This window comes from Phyllobates terribilis, unplaced genomic scaffold (assembly GCF_046119375.1).
Source record: "Phyllobates terribilis strain yellow unplaced genomic scaffold, ASM4611937v1 Scaffold_3__8_contigs__length_932513732, whole genome shotgun sequence".
In the NCBI taxonomy this organism is placed as follows: Eukaryota; Metazoa; Chordata; class Amphibia; order Anura; family Dendrobatidae; genus Phyllobates; species Phyllobates terribilis.
This window is the reverse complement of record NW_027362763.1, coordinates 480,787,224-480,805,633: the sequence shown is the minus strand read 5'-3', so window position 1 is coordinate 480,805,633 and position 18,410 is coordinate 480,787,224. Positions and strand designations below refer to the sequence as shown.

The 18,410-nt window shown below is 44.6% G+C and overlaps 2 protein-coding genes across 5 annotated transcripts in view; one reads left to right on the top strand and one right to left on the bottom strand.

The window, feature by feature from the left end:
* Positions 1-18,290, top strand: part of COL10A1 (collagen type X alpha 1 chain) — a 98,490-nt gene extending 80,200 nt beyond the window's left edge. For both annotated transcript variants that reach the window (XM_073675883.1, XM_073675882.1), the window contains exon 3: positions 11,143-18,290. In XM_073675883.1, the coding sequence (XP_073531984.1) occupies positions 11,143-13,007 (1,865 nt within the window). In that variant the 3' untranslated portion in view covers positions 13,008-18,290. The remainder of the gene's footprint in view (positions 1-11,142) is intronic.
* NT5DC1 (5'-nucleotidase domain containing 1) overlaps positions 1-18,410 on the bottom strand; it is a 359,332-nt gene that overhangs the window by 274,114 nt on the left and 66,808 nt on the right. The window lies entirely within an intron of this gene.

The window sequence follows — 18,410 nt, the reverse complement described above, 5'->3', positions numbered from 1 at the left end:
AAAATATTGGTGCTAAAAGAACATTTTTGGGAGAAAATGAAATTGTTATATTCACAGCTCAATGTTCTAAACTTCTGTCAAGCACCTGGGGGGATTAAAGTGTTCACCACACATCTAGATAAGTAGCCTTAGGGGTCTAATTTCCAAAATGGTGTCACTTGTGAGGGTTTTCACTGTTTAGGCACATCAGGGGCTCTCCAAACTCGACATGGCGTCCACTAATTATTCCAGCAAATTTTGCATTCAAAAAGTCAAATGGAGCTCCTTCCCTTCCAAGTCCTGCTGTGCACCCAAATAGTAGTTTTCCTCCACATATTGGGTGTCCACATACTCAGGAGAAATTGCACAACACATTTTGGGGTCCATTTTTTCCTGGTACCCTTGCGAAAATAAAAAAATTTGGGTCTAAAGAAAAATTTTTGTGAAAAAAAGTCAAATGTTCATTTTTTTTCTCCCACATTCCAAAAATTCCTGTGAAGCACCTCAAGGGTTAATAAACTTATTGAATGTGGTTTTGAGCACCTTGGGGCTATGTGCCCACAATGCAGAAATGAAGCAGAAAATTTCTGCAGCATTTCTGCATCTCCCTGGCAGAAAAAAGCATGCAGATTGTGCATGAGTTTTTCCTGCTAAATACATGCGGATGTGAAGCGTTCTTCACATGCATTTCCGCAGGCGGGTGTCAAGTGCTTTCCAAGCGATTTTAGCATCACTTGGAAAGTGCTTGACAACTTGGTCACACTATATAAATCCATGCAAACGGCATGGATTTATATAGTGTGACTGTAAAGAATGTTTAAAAATAAATCGATACTTACCTTCCGATGGCCCCCGCAGTCTTGCTGCACTCCTGTGCTGGCTGTCGGGAGATCGCGTTGCCCTGTACTGAAAGACCTGCCGTCACATGACTGTGACGTCACCGCAGGTCCTTCAGTCCTTCGCGATCTGCCGGCAAAGGAGAACAAGCACTGTGCGGGCCGCCAGAAGGTGAATATAATCTTTATTTTTTATTTTATTCTTTTTTCCACAGGTACAATGGTACCCAGGTCTGGATGAGAGTCTCCTCTCCTCCAGACCTGGGTACCATCCGCACATAGAAACACATATAATCCATGTGTACAAATGTACTGACACGGATTATATGCGATTCAATGCAAGTCAATGGCGGCGATTACGCTGCGTGTCCGCAAAATTAATGGACATGCTGCGGATTTTTGAGCGCAGCATAAACGCTGTGGAAAAATCCGCAGCATGGGCATTGACAGTGCGGCTTGTCATTGGGGACCATGGGGGACGGATTACCAAGCGTTTCCCAAGCGTTTACGCTGCGGAAATTCCGCAGCATAAACGCTTGAAAAACACATAGTGAGCACATACCCTGAGGGTTAAGTTTTTAGAACGGTGTCACTTGTGGGTATTTTCTGTCATACAATCCCCTCAAAGTGACTTCAAATGTAATGTGGTCCCTAAAAACATGGTTTTGTAAATTTTGTTGGAAAAATTAGAAATTGCTGATCAACTTTTAACCCTTCTGTAGGGCGGCAGTGTGCACACCGTGCAGCAACTGAGGCAGTGACCCAAACAAGTGCAACATAAACAGCTTTTATTCAGCAACTCACGGGTAAACAGAAAGTCCTCCGGTTCGCAGCCGGGTTAACGTGAGTCCATAAACAATGGTTGCTGGGGGCAACGGCCGCGCCGGGCTGCTCAAAGCCTGACAGGTGCAGAGTCTTCCCAAGCGTGGGTTCAGCCACACTCAATCTTGCTGAGCTTTCCTCCTATCCTCCTAGCAGGTTCCAACATAGAACCACACTAATCCTTAGTGCAGGGATTTTAAAGGACCTGTGGCAAGAGCCACTGGAAAACCCGGGTTGGAGGGAGGAGGCCGCCCCACTGCCTCCTGTGATCTCCTCCAAGAAATGAAGGCCCTGCCGGGTTTTACTTAATCTGCCTTAGCCAGGTAGTCTGACCAGGTCATTGCTCACCTTCATTCCTGCATTGCAGCCGCAGCTGTGTCTGTGACTGCAATGCACTCCAATGGATTTAATAGGTCTCTGTACACATTCTGGGGGATATATAACGTCGCTCGTATACGATCCCGGTCACTGCCTCACATATCCCCCCCCTCTGTTCAAACTTGTGGGGTTGAACATTTGCCACCATACAGGGTGCCCGGGACAGGGCATCCGCGTTTGCTTGCAACTTCCCAGGGCGATGTTCTACAGAAAAACTGAAATTCTGCAGTGACAGGAACCACCTGGTGACTCGCGCATTCCTCTCCTTGGCATTCCTCATCCATACCAAGGGTGAGTGGCCCATCACCAAGCGGAACTGACGCCCGATTAAATAATAACGTAGTGATTCCAAGGCCCACTTAATAGTTTTCTACTCAAGTAGGTGACCGGGTGCTCTTCACCATTCACTTTTTGTGACAATACCGCCCCTAGGCCTACCTCCGAGGCATCGGTCTGTACAATGAAGGTTTCCTTGAAGTTGGGGCTGATGAGGACCTGCTGTCCACACAGAGCCAACTTCATGGACTGAAAAGCTTCTTCTGCCTGAGGGTTCCACCGAACCATTACCGATTTTTTTCCTTTCAAGAGATCGGTCAGGGCCGCCGTTCGCCCAGCAAAATTAGGTATGAACCGGCGGTAATACCCAAGGATGCCAAGGAACGCCCTCACCTGTTTTGTACTTGAAGGCTTAGGTCAGTTTTTTATGGCCTCAACTTTATTGATTTGGGGCTTGATAGCTCCTCGGCCAATCACATACCCCAAATATTGGGCTTCCTCTAGCCCTATCGCACATTTTTTTGGGTTTGCCGTTAACCCCGCGGCTCTGAGAGAATCCAGCACCGCCTGTACCTGTGATAGGTGCGTATGCCAGTTGGTGCTAAAGATGATAATATCATCTAGATACGCGGATGCGTACTCCTGATGAGGCTTGAGCACTATGTCCATCAACCTCTGGAATGTAGCCGGGGCCCCATGTAACCCGAAAGGTAAGACCACATAGTGGTATAGACCCTCCGGAGTTACGAAGGCGGTCTTTTCCTTCGCCGAATCTGTGAGAGGTACCTGCCAGTAAGCCTTGGTGAGATCGAGCGTGGTAAAGTACTTGGCCTGCCCAAGTCTCTCAATCAGCTCGTCCACCCTGGGCATTGGATAAAGGTCAAACTTTGACACTTCATTCAATTTCCGGAAATCGTTACAGAAGCGTAACGATCCGTCTGGTTTCGGAATCAATACGATGGGGCTAGCCCACTCACTCCGTGATTCCTCTATGATGCCTAACTGAAGCATTTGTTTTACCTCAGCCGTGATGGCTTGCCTCCGGGCTTCGGGTACCCGGTACGGTCTTATTCGCACCCTTACCCCAGGTTCAGTGACAATGTCATGTTGGATAACCGTAGTCCTACCTGGTAGCTCGGAGAACACGTCGGTATTGTGCTGCACCAGCGAGCGAGCCTCCCGTCGCTGCTGTTTAGTGAGCCCATCACTTATCCTGACCACCCCCTCGGACGCTTCCCTGGCTGAAGGTAGAGAACTCTCTGGTCATATGCCCGGGGTGACGTCTGTAACTAAACACTCTCGATCTTTCCAAGGCTTTAGCAGGTTTACATGGTAATGCTGCTCAGGTTTCCTCCTTCCGGGTTGACACACCCGGTAATTTACCTCCCCCACTTTTTCTCGAATCTCATATGGCCCTTGCCACTTGGCCATGAGCTTACTCTCGGCTGTGGGTACCAGTACTAACACCCGATCGCCCTTGTTAAAAGACCTGACTCTGGCTTTTTTATTATATGTGCGCCTCTGGGCTGCCTGGGCATCTAACAGATGTTCTTTCACGATGGGCATGACCGCCGCGATCCGGTCCTGCATACTAGCCACGTGTTCAATTATACTCCTATGTGGAGTCAGCTCTTGTTCCCATGTCTCTTTGGCTACGTCCAACAGACCCCTAAGGTGTCTGCCGTACAATAACTCAAAGGGAGAGAACCCTGTGGAAGCCTGGGGTACCTCACGGACGGCGAACATCAAATAGGGTAGCAACATGTCCCAATCCCTTCCGTCCTTAGAAACCATCTTTTTTAACATGGACTTGAGGGTTTTATTGAACCGTTCTACTAGCCCGTCGGTTTGAGGGTGGTACACCGAGGTGCGCAATTGTTTAATTTTTAGCAATTTGCACAGTTCCCTTGTCACTTTGGACATAAAAGGGGTCCCCTGATCTGTCAGGATTTCCTTAGGTAGTCCAAGGTGACAGAACATGGCAAACAGCTCCCGTGCAATCAGTTTTGCCGAGGTGTGGCGTAGTGGTATAGCCTCCGGGTACCGGGTGGCATAGTCGACGACCACCAGTATATGTTGGTGGCCAAGGGCGGATTTTACAATGGGCCCTACCAAATCCATTGCAATCCATTCAAAAGATACCTCTATCACTGGTAGGGGTACCAATGGGCTACGGAAACTTGCGGTGGGTGAGGTCAACAGACATTCGGGGCAGGATTCGCAGTACCTTTTGACCTCCGCGTAAACCCAAGGCCAAAAGAACCGCTGCAAGATACGTTCTTGCGGTTTTGTTACCCCTAAGTGTCCACCCAGCAAGTGTGTGTGTGCCAAATCTAGAACCACCCGACGGTACGACTAAGGTACTACCAACTGTTCCATGACCTCGTCCCCGATCTTATCTATCCTATAGAGCAACTCACCGTTGACTACCATGCGTGGAAATACAGTATCTGCATTGGGCTGTTGGGCTACGCCGTTTACCTCTACCACCCTTTCCCGCGCCTGAGTCAGGGTGGGATCCTGTAGCTGAGCCGTCCCAAAGGTGTCCCGGGACACTTCCAGCTTGGGGATCGATGGGGTCTCCTCGACCTCTCCTGCCAGCACCTCTAAGGGAAACCTATCGAGGTCACACTCTGTCCCTAGGTTGGACACCCCTACGGCAGGTTCGTCGGGTACAGCGTCTGTAATACATTTTACCGGGGGAGAGTGGATTTTGTTTTTCCACAGAGTCCAGAACAGGGGAAAGTCTCTTCCCAACACAGTCCCATAGGGAAGAGTTTTTACCACTCCCACCACAGGTTTTATGTCTCCACATGGCGTGGACAAAACTACCTCCGCAGTTGGGTACTCTCGGAGGTCCCCATGGATACACACAACCCCGAATGGCCGTCCACTTGGGTTGTCTCCTGCCACCAGCGACCCATGTACCAGAGTCACGAGGCTCCCTGAGTCCAGGAGGGCCTCCGTGGGGTACCCATTAACCAGTACCTGGCATAGTTGGAGTTCACTGTCCCGGGGGTCGGCGCTCGCGGTGCAGACGGTTTGGGCATACATTGAGACCCGGCGGCTATATCCGCAGTCCATGGGTTCCGTAGTCAGGGGACAATTAGTAACCACATGTCCCGGCCGCTGACACCGCCAGCACCTGAGGGTGGAGGTACTGTTAGGTTTTATGACAGTTTGGGAGGGAATCGGTCTCCTGCCACTCTCACGCCGAGGTTCCCCTTCAGCACGGGTACGGTGCAGACTGTCCCCAGCAGAGCAACGCGACCCCTTTCCCAACTCCTGGGTTGGCAGGGATCGGCGTGACAGCCGCGAGGGGGCAGAGTCCCGGATAAAGTCCTGAGTGGCCGAGTAAAGCTCGATCAGGCTGACCACCTGGTCGAGTGTGCCGGGGTCCCCTTGCCCCACCCAACGTTGGATAGCGGCTGGCAGAGTCCTCACCAGCCGGTCAACCACCACCCTCTCCACCATCTGGGCTGGAGACAAAGTCTCAGGCTGGAGCCACCTCTTTACCAGCTGCAGGAGGTCATAAGCCTGAGACCGGGCGGGTCGGGTCTCCACATAGGCCCACGAAAACGCATGCTGAGCCCTCACGTATGCATTAACCCCCAGCCGGGCAAGTATCTCACCTTTGAGCCTCTGGTAGTCCTGGGCGTCCTCTCGACTTAGGTCGAAGTAGGCCTTTTGGGCATCGCCGACGAGAAACGGAGCCACCACTTCTGCCCACTGTCCGGCTGGTAGGTCTTCCCGCTCTGCTGTGCGCTCATAGATTGTCAGGAAGGCTTCCACGTCGTCCTCCGGTCCCATCTTCCTCAACGCTGAGCGAACCTTGTCCCGGGCCTCTCGACGTTCCAGGGCTGGCGCCGTCGGTGTCTCCCGCAGGGCAGCCATCTGTTGCAGCAACAGTTTGTTTGTTTTTTGCTGCTGCTGCAGGGCGAGTCCCAGATGCTTTAACAGCTCCTCCATTTTGTCCACGGGGTGCAACTGAAAGGTGGCAGGCCGAATTGTGGTCATGCAGCTGCTGGTGGGGTATGCCTCAGTCACAATGCCAGCATTCTCCATCAAGCTGTAGAGTGGCAGTGTTCAACTGAGGCAGTGACCCAAACAAGTCCAACATAAACAGCTTTTATTCAGTAACTCACGGGTAAACAGAAAGTCCTCCGGTTTGCAGCCGGGTTAACGTGAGTCCATAAACAATGGTTGCCGGGGGCAACGGCCGCGCCGGGCTGCTCAAAGCCTGACAGGTGCAGAGTCTTCCCAAGCGTGGGTTCAGCCACACTCAATCCTGCTGAGCTTTCCTGCTATCCTCCTAGCAGGTTCCAACATAGAACAACACTAATCCTTAGTGCAGGGATTTTAAAGGACCTGTGGCAAGAGCCACTGGAAAACCCGGGTTGGAGGGAGGAGGCCGCCCCACTGCCTCCTGTGACCTCCTCCAAGAAATGAAGGCCCTGCCGGGTTTTACTTAATCTGCCTTAGCCAGGTAGTCTGACCAGGTCATTGCTCACCTTCATTCCTGCATTGCAGCCGCAGCTGTGTCTGTGACTGCAATGCACTCCAATGGATTTAATAGGTCTCTGTACACATTCTGGGGGATATATAACGTCCCTTGTATACGATCCCGGTCACTGCGTCACACTTCTAACTTCCTAACAAAAAAAAATTATGTTTCAAAAATTGTGCTGATGTAAAGTAGACATGTAGGAAATGTTATTTATTAACTATTATGTGTGACATATCTCTGAGGGCATTTAAGGGCATAAGAATTCAAAGTTTGAAAATTGAAAAATTTTCTACATTTTTGCCAAATTTCCATTTTTTTTTCACAAATAAACGCAAATCATATCAAAGAAATTTTACCACCATCATGAAGTACAATATGTCACGAAAAAAAAATCTCAGAATTAAGCGTTCTGAGTTATTACTTTATGAAGTGACACTGGTCAGAATTGTAAAAATTGGCCTGGTCAGTAAGGTCAAAACCTAGAAAGGGACACAACAACTCTATAATGGAGTCATAAAATCACAAAATTTTTATTGGATCATATAATTAAAAACATGATAGAAAAATACTGAAAAAAGGGGGGAGGGGAAAGGGGAAAAGGAAGTCAAAAAGGGGAAGGCATACCAGGGGGGAATACATGAGCAGTAGACATCAATAATAAATAAAAAATGACTCATATAACCATATGGCATAAGATATGTGACTACAAAGAATCTAAGTGTATAGATAATAGCAGCAAATGCTGATAGGGGCAAGAGCATAAGAGAGTAATGATAATAAAGTGCACAGTGCCACAAGTAAACTGATGATGCCCACAAGTAAATATTTAATGAAATATGCCACAAAAAACTAAGAGACAAAAATGCAATAAGATAATAAGGAATACTGAACCCCAGGGCGCCACACCTCACAAATTTTGTGATTTTATGACTCCATTATAGAGTTGTTGTGTCCCTTTCTAGGTTTTGATTTTGAATGACACACAAACATTATTCATTTGCTTTTTCAGCTAATTTTTGTGCTGGTCAGTAAGGTGCAAACAGCCTTGGAAGGTAAAGGGGTTAAATGGGATATGACTGAGGATAATAAGGCAAAAAATGTGTGGTTACATGCTGTAAGATGTGGATGTATTGGTTAATGAGTAGAACTTAATGTCAAGTAGTTTCTACAAATGCAAATAAGATTTTAGCCTGCATAAAGAGAGTAAAACCCTGTAATTTATATATAACATTGTTTGTGCACTAATGAACTTTTAACTATCAGCATTGTAGTAAAGCTACATTTTGAAAAAGATGTAAATACATGCACTTTGTGCATAGCACTATAGAAGGGACATATAGAAGATACATTGAAAAATTCAAAATTAAATAATTATGCTAGAAGTCGAAAGATTAAATAAAAAATGTAATGTCTGATCATGAATCCAAAACCCAACTGCTCAACCTTGACTACAGGCCATATGTTGGGAAGTAAATATTTATTGCAAGAAAATTAAGATTAGATAAATTAAAGAGAAACATTTCTAAATTGACAAATCAAATTCAGGAAAAACATTAAAATAATGGGCAACTGTATCATATAGGGATTGACAGGCTTTAGAGCTGGATACCCACAAACCAGGGTAGATTCCAGAAAGGAAATGAGCAACATTCAATGTTGACGAGGCAACTTAGGACCTGACTTATATGTATACACATGCACACACAGTGCCTTGAAAAAGTATTCATACCCTGTGAACTTTTCAAAACTTTTTCACATTACACCCACAAACTTAAATGTATTTTTATTTTATTGGAATTTTATGTAATATACCAAGTAGCAAATATTTGTTGAGTGTAAATGAAATGATACATGGTGTTGTAATTATTTAAAAAATATAAATCCGAAAATTGTGACAAACATTTGTATTCAGCCCCTGTAGTCTGATACTCCTAAATAAAATCCCGAGTGACCAATTGCCTCCAGAAGTCACATAATTATTAAATTGATTCCACCTGTGTATAATGTATTCTCAATATAACTACAGCTGTTCTGTGAAAGCCTCAGAAGTTTGTTTGAGAACAGTAGGTATCAAACAGCATCAAGAAAACTAAGTAACACCCCAGACAGATCAGGTGTGAAGTTGTGGAGAAACGTAAAGCATGGTTAGGTTATAAAAAAAAATAGCCAAAGCTCTGAACAACTCACAGAGCACTGTTCAATCCATCATCAAAAAATGGAAGGAGTTTGGCACATCTACAAACTTACAAAGACATGGCCATCTACATAAACTGACATCCCAAGCAAGGAGAGCACAAATTAGAGCAGCAACTAAGAGGCCCATGGTCAGTCTGGCGGAGCTGCAGAGATCCACAGTTCAGGGCGGAGAATCTGTCCACAGGACATCTATTAGTCATTTACTCCACAAATCTGGCCTTTATGGAAGAGTGGCAAGAAGAAAGTCATTTTTGAAGCAAGCCATGAGAAGTTCCATTTGCAGTTTGCAAAAAGCCATGTAGGGGACACAGCTAGCATGTGGAAGAAGGTGCACTGGTCACATGAGACCAAAGTAGAACTTTTTGGGCTAAATGCAAAACGTTATGTATGGAGGAAAACAAAAACTGCAGATCACCCTGAATACACCATTCCCACCTTCAACCATGATGGTGGCAGCATCATGCCGTGGGGTACTTTTCTTCAGCAGGGACAGGGAAGCTAATCAGAGTTGATGGGAAGAAAACCTCTAGAGGCTGCAAAAGACTTGAGACTGGGACGTAGGATCGCCTTCCAGCAGGACAACGACCATAAACATACTGCCAGAGCTACAATGGAATGGTTTATATCAAAGCATATTCATGTGTTTGAATGGTGTAGCCAGGGTCCAGACCTAAATCCCCTTGAGAATCTGTGACAAAACTTGAAAATTGCTGTTGACAGGCGCTCTCCATCCAATCTCACTGAGCTAGAGCTAGTTTTCAAAGAATGGTGTAATGCAGGTGCCGGAATGCAACGCACAGAGACACAAGGCAAGAACAGTCAGAGATGATTGTAAACAGTTTTATACAACAGGTATTCTGAAACAAGGGATTAGCAACAAGGGTAATGAACAGTGGTTTGAAATATCATCAAAATACGAAATTTCTCAAAGTAAGGCACAGTCTCTTAAAGTAAGGTGATGCCCTCAATCATGGGAGACACCACGCAAGTTCTTTAACTGTGCATTTGGCCCTAGTGGGGGTCACCGGTTATTCCCGCTAGGCCGTGAGTCTCTTCCGGATAAATTCAATTAGATCACGTTGTGCTACTTTAGCCCCAACCGTTCCCCTCCCAACCTGAGTACATAAACCCAATTGTCCCCGGTACTGTGGGTGAACAGTGGAAGTGACGGCCCTGCTCACATATGCAGCTCCTCTGCTTCCGCTGGCGTGACTTTCCTGGGGCAACCGTCTCTCAACTCCTCTCTGCTTGGCCGTGGGAGGCAGTCTCTCGAGCCTTGGATAGGGGGGTCCAGGCCTCGTCTGTCGGCGGGCAACGTCGGGTTCCGCGAACTCACTCAGCACCGAGATCAGGTTCCTAGTCCCCTCAGCAGGCACAGCACTCGGGTCACAACTGTGAGGGATCCGGAGCTCTTTTACCGGTGCCCGGCTGGAGCACCTCTCAGGCCTCTGGATTTGGCCTGTCACGCAGGGTTTCTCAGGACGCAGGGAGCACGTCTGCTCCTTTCTGCTGCTTGGCACCAAAGACCCCTCAGGTTTGGCGCGCTGGCCTCTTATCTCCTGGAACTCCTTCCTGGAAGTCACCTGATCGGGTCCAGCGTCTGAACCTGCTCTCCCTGCAACTTCCCTTGCATATTTTGGTTCCGCTTGACTGTATCTGGTCAGTAGATGGCAGTTTCACTCCATCCTTGAAACGTCATGTTGAAGTCCTTTTACAAGGTTTCTTGCCTGCTCTACAATGGGCAAAAATTTCATCCTCTAGATGTGCAAAGCTGGTAGTGCTAGAGACATATCTCAAAAGACTTGCAGCAATAATTGCAGTGGAAGATGATCCTGCAAAGTATTGACTCAGAGGAGGCTGGATACAAATGCAAGTCACAATTTTCAGACTTCTATTTTTAAAATATTTAAAAAGCCATGTATCATTTCCTTTACACTTCGTGTATCATTTCCTTTACACTTCACAAATACTTGCTACTTTGTGTTGGCATATCACATAAAATCCAAATAAAATTTGTGGGTGTAACATTAAAAAAAATGTGGAAAGGTATACGGGGTATGAATACATTTTCAAGATACTGTATATACAGTAAGTATATATTTAAAAAAAAACTGTCAACTTATTTATTTGTATTTTTTTCTTTTCTAGTTATTCCAAGTGGTCCAGAACAGGGGCCACCAGGTCCACCAGGACCAATTGGTCCAAGAGGTTTGCCTGGACCACCAGGACCTCAAGGAAAACCAGGTTATGGGACACCTGGTCTACAAGGAGCTCAGGGAGTGCCAGGACCGCCAGGATTCTCTTCAATTGGAAAGCCAGGCCAACCAGGTATACCTGGAAAACATGGAGAGCTTGGAGTTCAAGGTGAAAAAGGAGACATTGGACCAATTGGATTACCTGGACCAAGAGGTTTACAGGGACCACCTGGATTACCTGGTCCAGCTGGAATTTCTGCTGCTGGAAATCCAGGTCCTCAAGGAGCAATAGGAATCCCTGGGCAAAGAGGAGTCCCTGGATTTAAAGGTGAACCTGGTATGCCTGGCAGTAATGGACACAAAGGACAAAATGGCTATGGAATCCAAGGTCAACCGGGTGAGAGAGGACCTCCTGGTATGCAAGGGACTCCTGGGCCTCAAGGTCCTATTGGGATAGGGAACCCTGGCATAAATGGTTTTCCTGGACAACCAGGAAAAGTAGGCGAAAGAGGTCTACCTGGTGTACCAGGGATACAAGGTCTTTCTGGGCCACAAGGACTACCTGGACAGCCTGGACCAACAGGAATTGGTAAGCCTGGGGTAAATGGCGCTCCTGGCCTTCCAGGGCCTTTTGGACCCAAGGGACACACAGGACTCCCAGGCATGCCAGGCCCTCAAGGGATGCAAGGTTATGGAAAGCCAGGTTTACCAGGAGTAAAAGGGTTAAGAGGACCTGAAGGGATACCTGGGAATCCTGGGATAAAAGGAGACCATGGAGAAATAGGCATTCCAGGACAGCCAGGTACACCAGGTGTGCCAGGAATTGCAGGTATACAGGGGCATAGAGGTATTCCTGGGGAAATTGGTATGCCAGGACATAGAGGTGATACTGGTCCAAAAGGTTCTCTAGGAGCAGCTGGACCTAAAGGTGAAAGAGGTTTACCTGGTTTAGATGGTAAACCAGGCTATCCAGGTGAGCCAGGACTTGCTGGTCACAAAGGAATTCCAGGGACTGCAGGACAGAAAGGAGAAAAGGGTATTGTAGGTCCACCTGGGGTACCTGGAATTACTGGTCCAGTAGGCCCCAGAGGAGAATCTGGTTATAGTGGAGAACAGGGTCCAAGAGGAGCTACAGGTATACCAGGTATGAGAGGGTCAACAGGAGCAGCAGGCATTCCTGGACTTCCAGGTCAAAAGGGTGAACAAGGTATCCCTGGTTTACCTGGTGCAGCTGGGATTTCAACAAATGGCATGCAAGGATCAATGGGACCACCTGGGATTCCTGGTTCAAGAGGAATGAATGGCGAGCCAGGATTACCAGGACCACCAGGTCCACCAGGCCAGCCGGGTCAGATGATAATGCCACATCAAATGCCAGATGGCTATGCAAAATCAGGGCAAATTCAAGGTTTAAGAGAGCTTCGAGTGTCAGCATTTACTGCTATTCTCTCCAAAGCATTTCCGGCAGTCGGAGTTCCTATAAAATTTGACAAGATTCTATATAACAGGCAAAATCACTATGATGTCCGAACTGGAATTTTTACATGTAGGATATCAGGCCTATATTATTTTTCTTACCATTTACACGTGAAAGGTTCAAATATTTGGGTGGCATTATATAAAAATGGTACACCATTAATGTATACCTATGATGAATACAAAAAAGGATACCTTGACCAGGCATCTGGTAGCGCTGTCATAGACCTTAAAGAAAATGATCAAGTTTGGCTACAGTTGCCCAGTGCAGAATCCAATGGTTTATATTCTTCTGACTATATTCACTCTTCTTTCTCAGGTTTCTTATTTGGCCTCACATGATACAGCATTGCTTAATTTTAAATTTGATGCTTGAAAATTGTTATTTTAAAAAATTATTTTTTTTATATGTGTTGATATGAATACAATACATTACATTTTTTGTTTTTAGATGCATGAATAATTGCTGTAATTTTAACTGATTTTCAGATTTTTTTTTAAATTTGATGTTTTTCAAGATCTCAAACCAAACCTGGCACTTTAGTTCATTGATAAGTCAGCCATAAGGGCTGAATAGTGAAAAAAATGTTTAAAGTGAAGAAGCACTTTGAAACTGCATTTTAAAGAGAATATATCTAAATTACGCCCTTGGACCACATTAGGGAGCAGAGTTGCTGTTTGTAATGTGCTGATAGTATCAATACTGAAAACAGCACGTGTAGTTTGGTGACAGCACATGACGGGAGCCATTGGGACAAGTTTATTTGACCTGTCTAATTAAACAAATCACTTCAGCTCAAAAATTGACTGGGTAAATAGACATTGGGCATTGTTGATAATGCATTCTGTAACAGAGCAATACATTCATAGATTTTAAAAGTTTCACTTAAAAGGGTCCTACCAAAATAAAATAATAAACATGGTGCACATTAGAAATTTGAGAACCTTTTGTAATAAATCTTACTTCCATTAGATTGCACAAAGCCTATGGCTGCAGATTTTAACGATACCGTGACCCCCTGCTGATTATGCATGTGGTTGACAATGTTGTTGTGCTGTATTTGATGCACATGACAGAAACTAGAAACGGACCTTTTAAAAAACTTTTAAGTGACCACATCTCAACGTAAAAAAATAATCATGACATGAAGAAAAAGTTCTGTATTCTGCGCTTACCCTTCTATTCTAAAAACTGGCACAAAATGGACACCAAATGAAACCCATAGTAATCTGGAGCTTCTTTGCTTCCATCTGCATCTGTTAGCAAACTGATCAGTTTTGGACAAGAATTCCACTAGTTCCTAAAATGGAACTCCTAAACACACATGTGAACGAAGCCAAAGCAAAAATCCCAGGTATGATGTAGAATAACACAGACATCACTATTGTCCAAATCTGTCACTATATTGACACTTTTGTGTTAAGGCAAAGACAACTCAAGAAGAGTAAAAATCATCAAGCACTGAACAATCCAAATACAAGAATCATTTGCGGTTTAAAACTATATTTACACGTAAAGATAATAGTGAACAAGCATTCTTAAAAATGCAATCATATTGCATTGTAAACAGGCTGCCTATCACATGATGGATAAGAAACACGCTCGCTCTTCAGATGAAATGATGCTTGGTGCAGAGCAAAAGATCATCGTTCTCAGTGGTGCATAGTCCTGGGTAAACATGACTCTCACTGCCGAGAACTGTGGCAGCCTATGTGCTCTGAGCGATCCAGTATAGATCGCTCAGTGTGCATGGTTACCTTGGTCTGCCTTTGTAAACAGGCATAACGACTGAGGTGTACTGATCGGCATTCATATCACTGGTTGGTCTGCATCACTTTCACCTCATCTTGTCAAAAGACAAGATGAGGAGCAGAAAGTGAAACTTTGTCAAAGTGTGAAATGAAAATGCCAGTCCAGCAATGTATCTCAGTTATAATTAACGCACCAAAAATATTAAAATAAGACAGAAGGCAGTTTGTGTAGAGTGCTATCAGCAATACTTGAGGAAGAAATTAGATTCCTCAAGGAATACCAATAAATGCATAAATAATAAAAAAAATACAATTATAAAATACCTTTCATTAGCAAATCACAATTGTTTTGTCTAAGGAGAAATACCAGGCTCATGGATTATTAAAACATTGTGAAGCATATGAAAAAATGAAGAAAGTTCCAAATTTATTAAATTATGTTAAAATTCTGCTCTGCTCCTGAACAGTCATATGTGATCATGTGGCCTCCAGCTCCTTACCTCTTGATATAGTCTGTTCCAAGCACAGAGTACAGAGATTTCCTGTCTGTGCTTTGAACAAAATATAGCCTGTCAGGCAGGCACATTGCTGCATGCAGGAGGCAGGACTCAGCCAGCAGCTGTCAGAGCATTGTGATGTGAACAGTGACGTCAATGTGAGTGTGGACATTGATCTTGGAGTTACAAGGAATGTGTGCAGGGAGGGAAGAGAACAGAGACCACAGGAGCAGCACAGGCTCCACAGATCTATACACTATATCTATCAAGCATATTACTCATTGCTCCACTACAGACTCTGGTGTCAGTATGAGCAACAGTCACATTATCCTTCTTTGCACAATAAAAGTTGTCCCCTGCAGTCCACAGTAGTCACATCTATTATGTGCTGTTTTAGGCTATGTTCACACTAGGCGTTTTTTTATGCCTTTTTTTTTTTTGCAAATTTTCTGCTGTGTTTTACAGTACCAGCAAAGTCTACGAGAATCCAGAAATGTCATGCACACACCTTGGTTTTTGTTTCATCAATATTTTGTGCTTTGCGTGTTTTTTTTGCACGATAGAGCATATCACTTCTTTCAGCGTTTTTTCAGCATTTTTCACCCATTGGAAGTAATGGGTGGTGAAAAAAAAATGCTAAAAAAAACGCACCAAAAAACATAGGTATCAGGTTTTGCAGCGTTTTTTGTGCCAAAAGCTGATGAAATAGAATGAGATTTTTTTTCCCTGAACTTTATGTACATGCATAAAGAGACAAAAAGGACAGTGAAAAAAAAAGCAGCAAAAAAAACAAGCAAAATCCTGAACAAACCTTCCTGGCAAGAGATCAGGTATTGCTGCAAAAAAAAAAAAAAAAAAAAACCCGCTGAAAAAACGCCTAGTGTGAACATAACCTTATTGTAAGATAAAATAGCCATTGCATGTTTTAATGCTGTTGAATAATCATGTTCATATCATACTCAATTGTAACACAAAAATAGTATATAATAAATATATGTATATATATATCAGGGGTACTAGCAATGCAAACATTTTGAAATTGCAGGTGATTAATCTATCTTGAAACTGTAGGAAGAACTAAAAAAGGAAAATAAAGGTAACATTGGAGGGGTTGAGTTCTCATTACAAGGTCGGTTGAATCTTTTTTTTCCGTGCCTAGAATAGTAATAAGACCCATGATTGTGAGCATGTGCAGTAGGAAACTCTGCAGCTGTGACCTAGAGATAGCTTGACAGTATACGGTATTAGGTTGTCTCCAAATAACAGCAGCGGCTCAGCATTCAGAAAGAAAGCAACCCAAGATACGCACATTCCTCAACCACGAATCTGCAAAAACACAAGTGCACGCCCTCATCATCTCCTGCCTCGACTACTGCACACCTCCTGCTCTGTGGCCTCCCTTCTACACTCTCGCACCCCTCCAATATATCCTAAACTCTGCTGCCCAACTAATCCACCTGTCCCCCCGCTATTCTCCGGCCTCTCCTCTCAGTCAATCCCTTCATTGGCTCCCCATTGCCCAGAGACTCCATTCAAAACCCTAACCACTTCATATAAAGCCATCCACAACCTGTCTGCTCCATATATCTCTGACCTAGTCTCCCAGTACCTACCTGCACGCAACCTCCGATCCTCACAAGATCTCCTTCTCTACTCCCCTCTTATCTCCTCCTCCCATAATCGCATACAAGATTTCTCCTGTGCATCCCCCCTACTCTGGAACTCTCTACCCCAACACATCAGACTCTCGCCTACTGTGGCAACCTTCAAAAGGAACCTGAAGATCCACCTCTTCAGACAAGCCTACAACCTACAGTAACCATCGCTCCACAATACCGCTGCATGACCAGCTCTACCCTCACCTACTGTATCCTCATCCATCCCTTGTAGACTGTGAGCAATCGAAGGCACGGTCCTCTCTCCTCCTGTACCAGTCGCCTTCATGTTTTGTTCAAGATTATTGTAATTGTTTTTGTATGTATACCCCCTTTCACATATAAAACACCATGGAATAAATGGCACTATAATAATAAATAATATTAATGTGAACAGCCCTTTATTAGCCTCAGCATCCCAGGTATTTCCTGTATTAGTTTAGAATATCCAATGTAAGCACATCTTCTTACACATGAAAAGAGGGAGCGGATCTTCCTGCTGCACATGCTCACAGGCACCTGTCATATTAGCATTCCAGGAAAGGGCCCTGTCAGTGTAATAAAATGACAGTCATTTTAATTTACTATATTGATTACTTCCCTAAAAAAAATGAGTATGATTTGCTAATTAAAGGCATTTAGGAAATGATTTACAATTATTTTTTTTATTTACTCTTTTCTATTTTCAGAGAGCCCCTCTTAAAGGTAATCTGTCAGCAGGTTTTTGGTACCTCATCTGAGAGCAGCCTGCTGTAGGCAAAGAAAAGCTGAATCCAATGATGTATCACTTAGTTTACGGAGTACAGACGTTCTTACACAATCAGAGCTTTTAGATTTATGCTCAGTATGAAGCAGAGCTGAGAAAGCTGACCCCGCCCACACCAGGCTCAGTATACACAATGTCCATAGACAGTGAGCTGCTTATCACAGAAAGGGGCGTGTCAAACCAGGGCTCACTGAACCAGCTAGTCCCAGCAATAAGCTCCTGGTGCTAAAACAATCACTGCAAGCAAACAAAACCACACAGCTTGATAAGAGAGGCATTGCTTAAAGGGATTGCTTAAATCTGTGTTTTAACCCCTACCTAATGCGGTCTTCAGATTACATAGCAAAAACCTGCTGACAGATTACCTTTATAGCAAAGTGGCCATTCTAAAAGTACAGAGACCATGACTAGTATCCATTTCTAGACCACCTAGAAGACCAGAGAAAGAGGGGCACCGTGGTTTTATAACTAAAATCTTTAAAGAGCATGTATGAGCCCTATGTACCCTGCCTGTAGTTTAGTAATCACATGTTTGCTGATAGGCAGCATTTACAAACAACTTTAATACATGTGAGGAATGGTGGAAAAACAGGCATTCCTCACATGTATTAAAGCTGTCAAACAGTCGCAAATCATGTTCACGGAGTGACAAAACTTAACGCCTGAGCACGCTAAAGATAATAGGTGCTCACCCGAGCATGCTCATAACTCTCGAGCAACGAGCATGCTCGATCATCACTAATAGCTATGTTACATGTGAAAAGCTTCTTTTCTGCTTTATGATAAAAGAAATCTAAAAATGGTAACATATGAGCATTACATTTGTGTATTATGTTCTCTTTTACCTCCAGAAGTAATTACATTTTGGTTCTGACACTATATACAGTAAGATGTCACTTCAGCAACTGACAACCAGCTGTCACATTCAGCACACAGTAAGGCTACATTCACACATCTGTGCAAGCGTTACTAGCCGAAAGCATGGTCACGATTTTTTTTCTCCGGTGTCATCCTAGTTACTTTTGTTTTTTCTCATCCGTTTTTCTTTTTTCACTGAAGCAGGAAGACGGTCTAA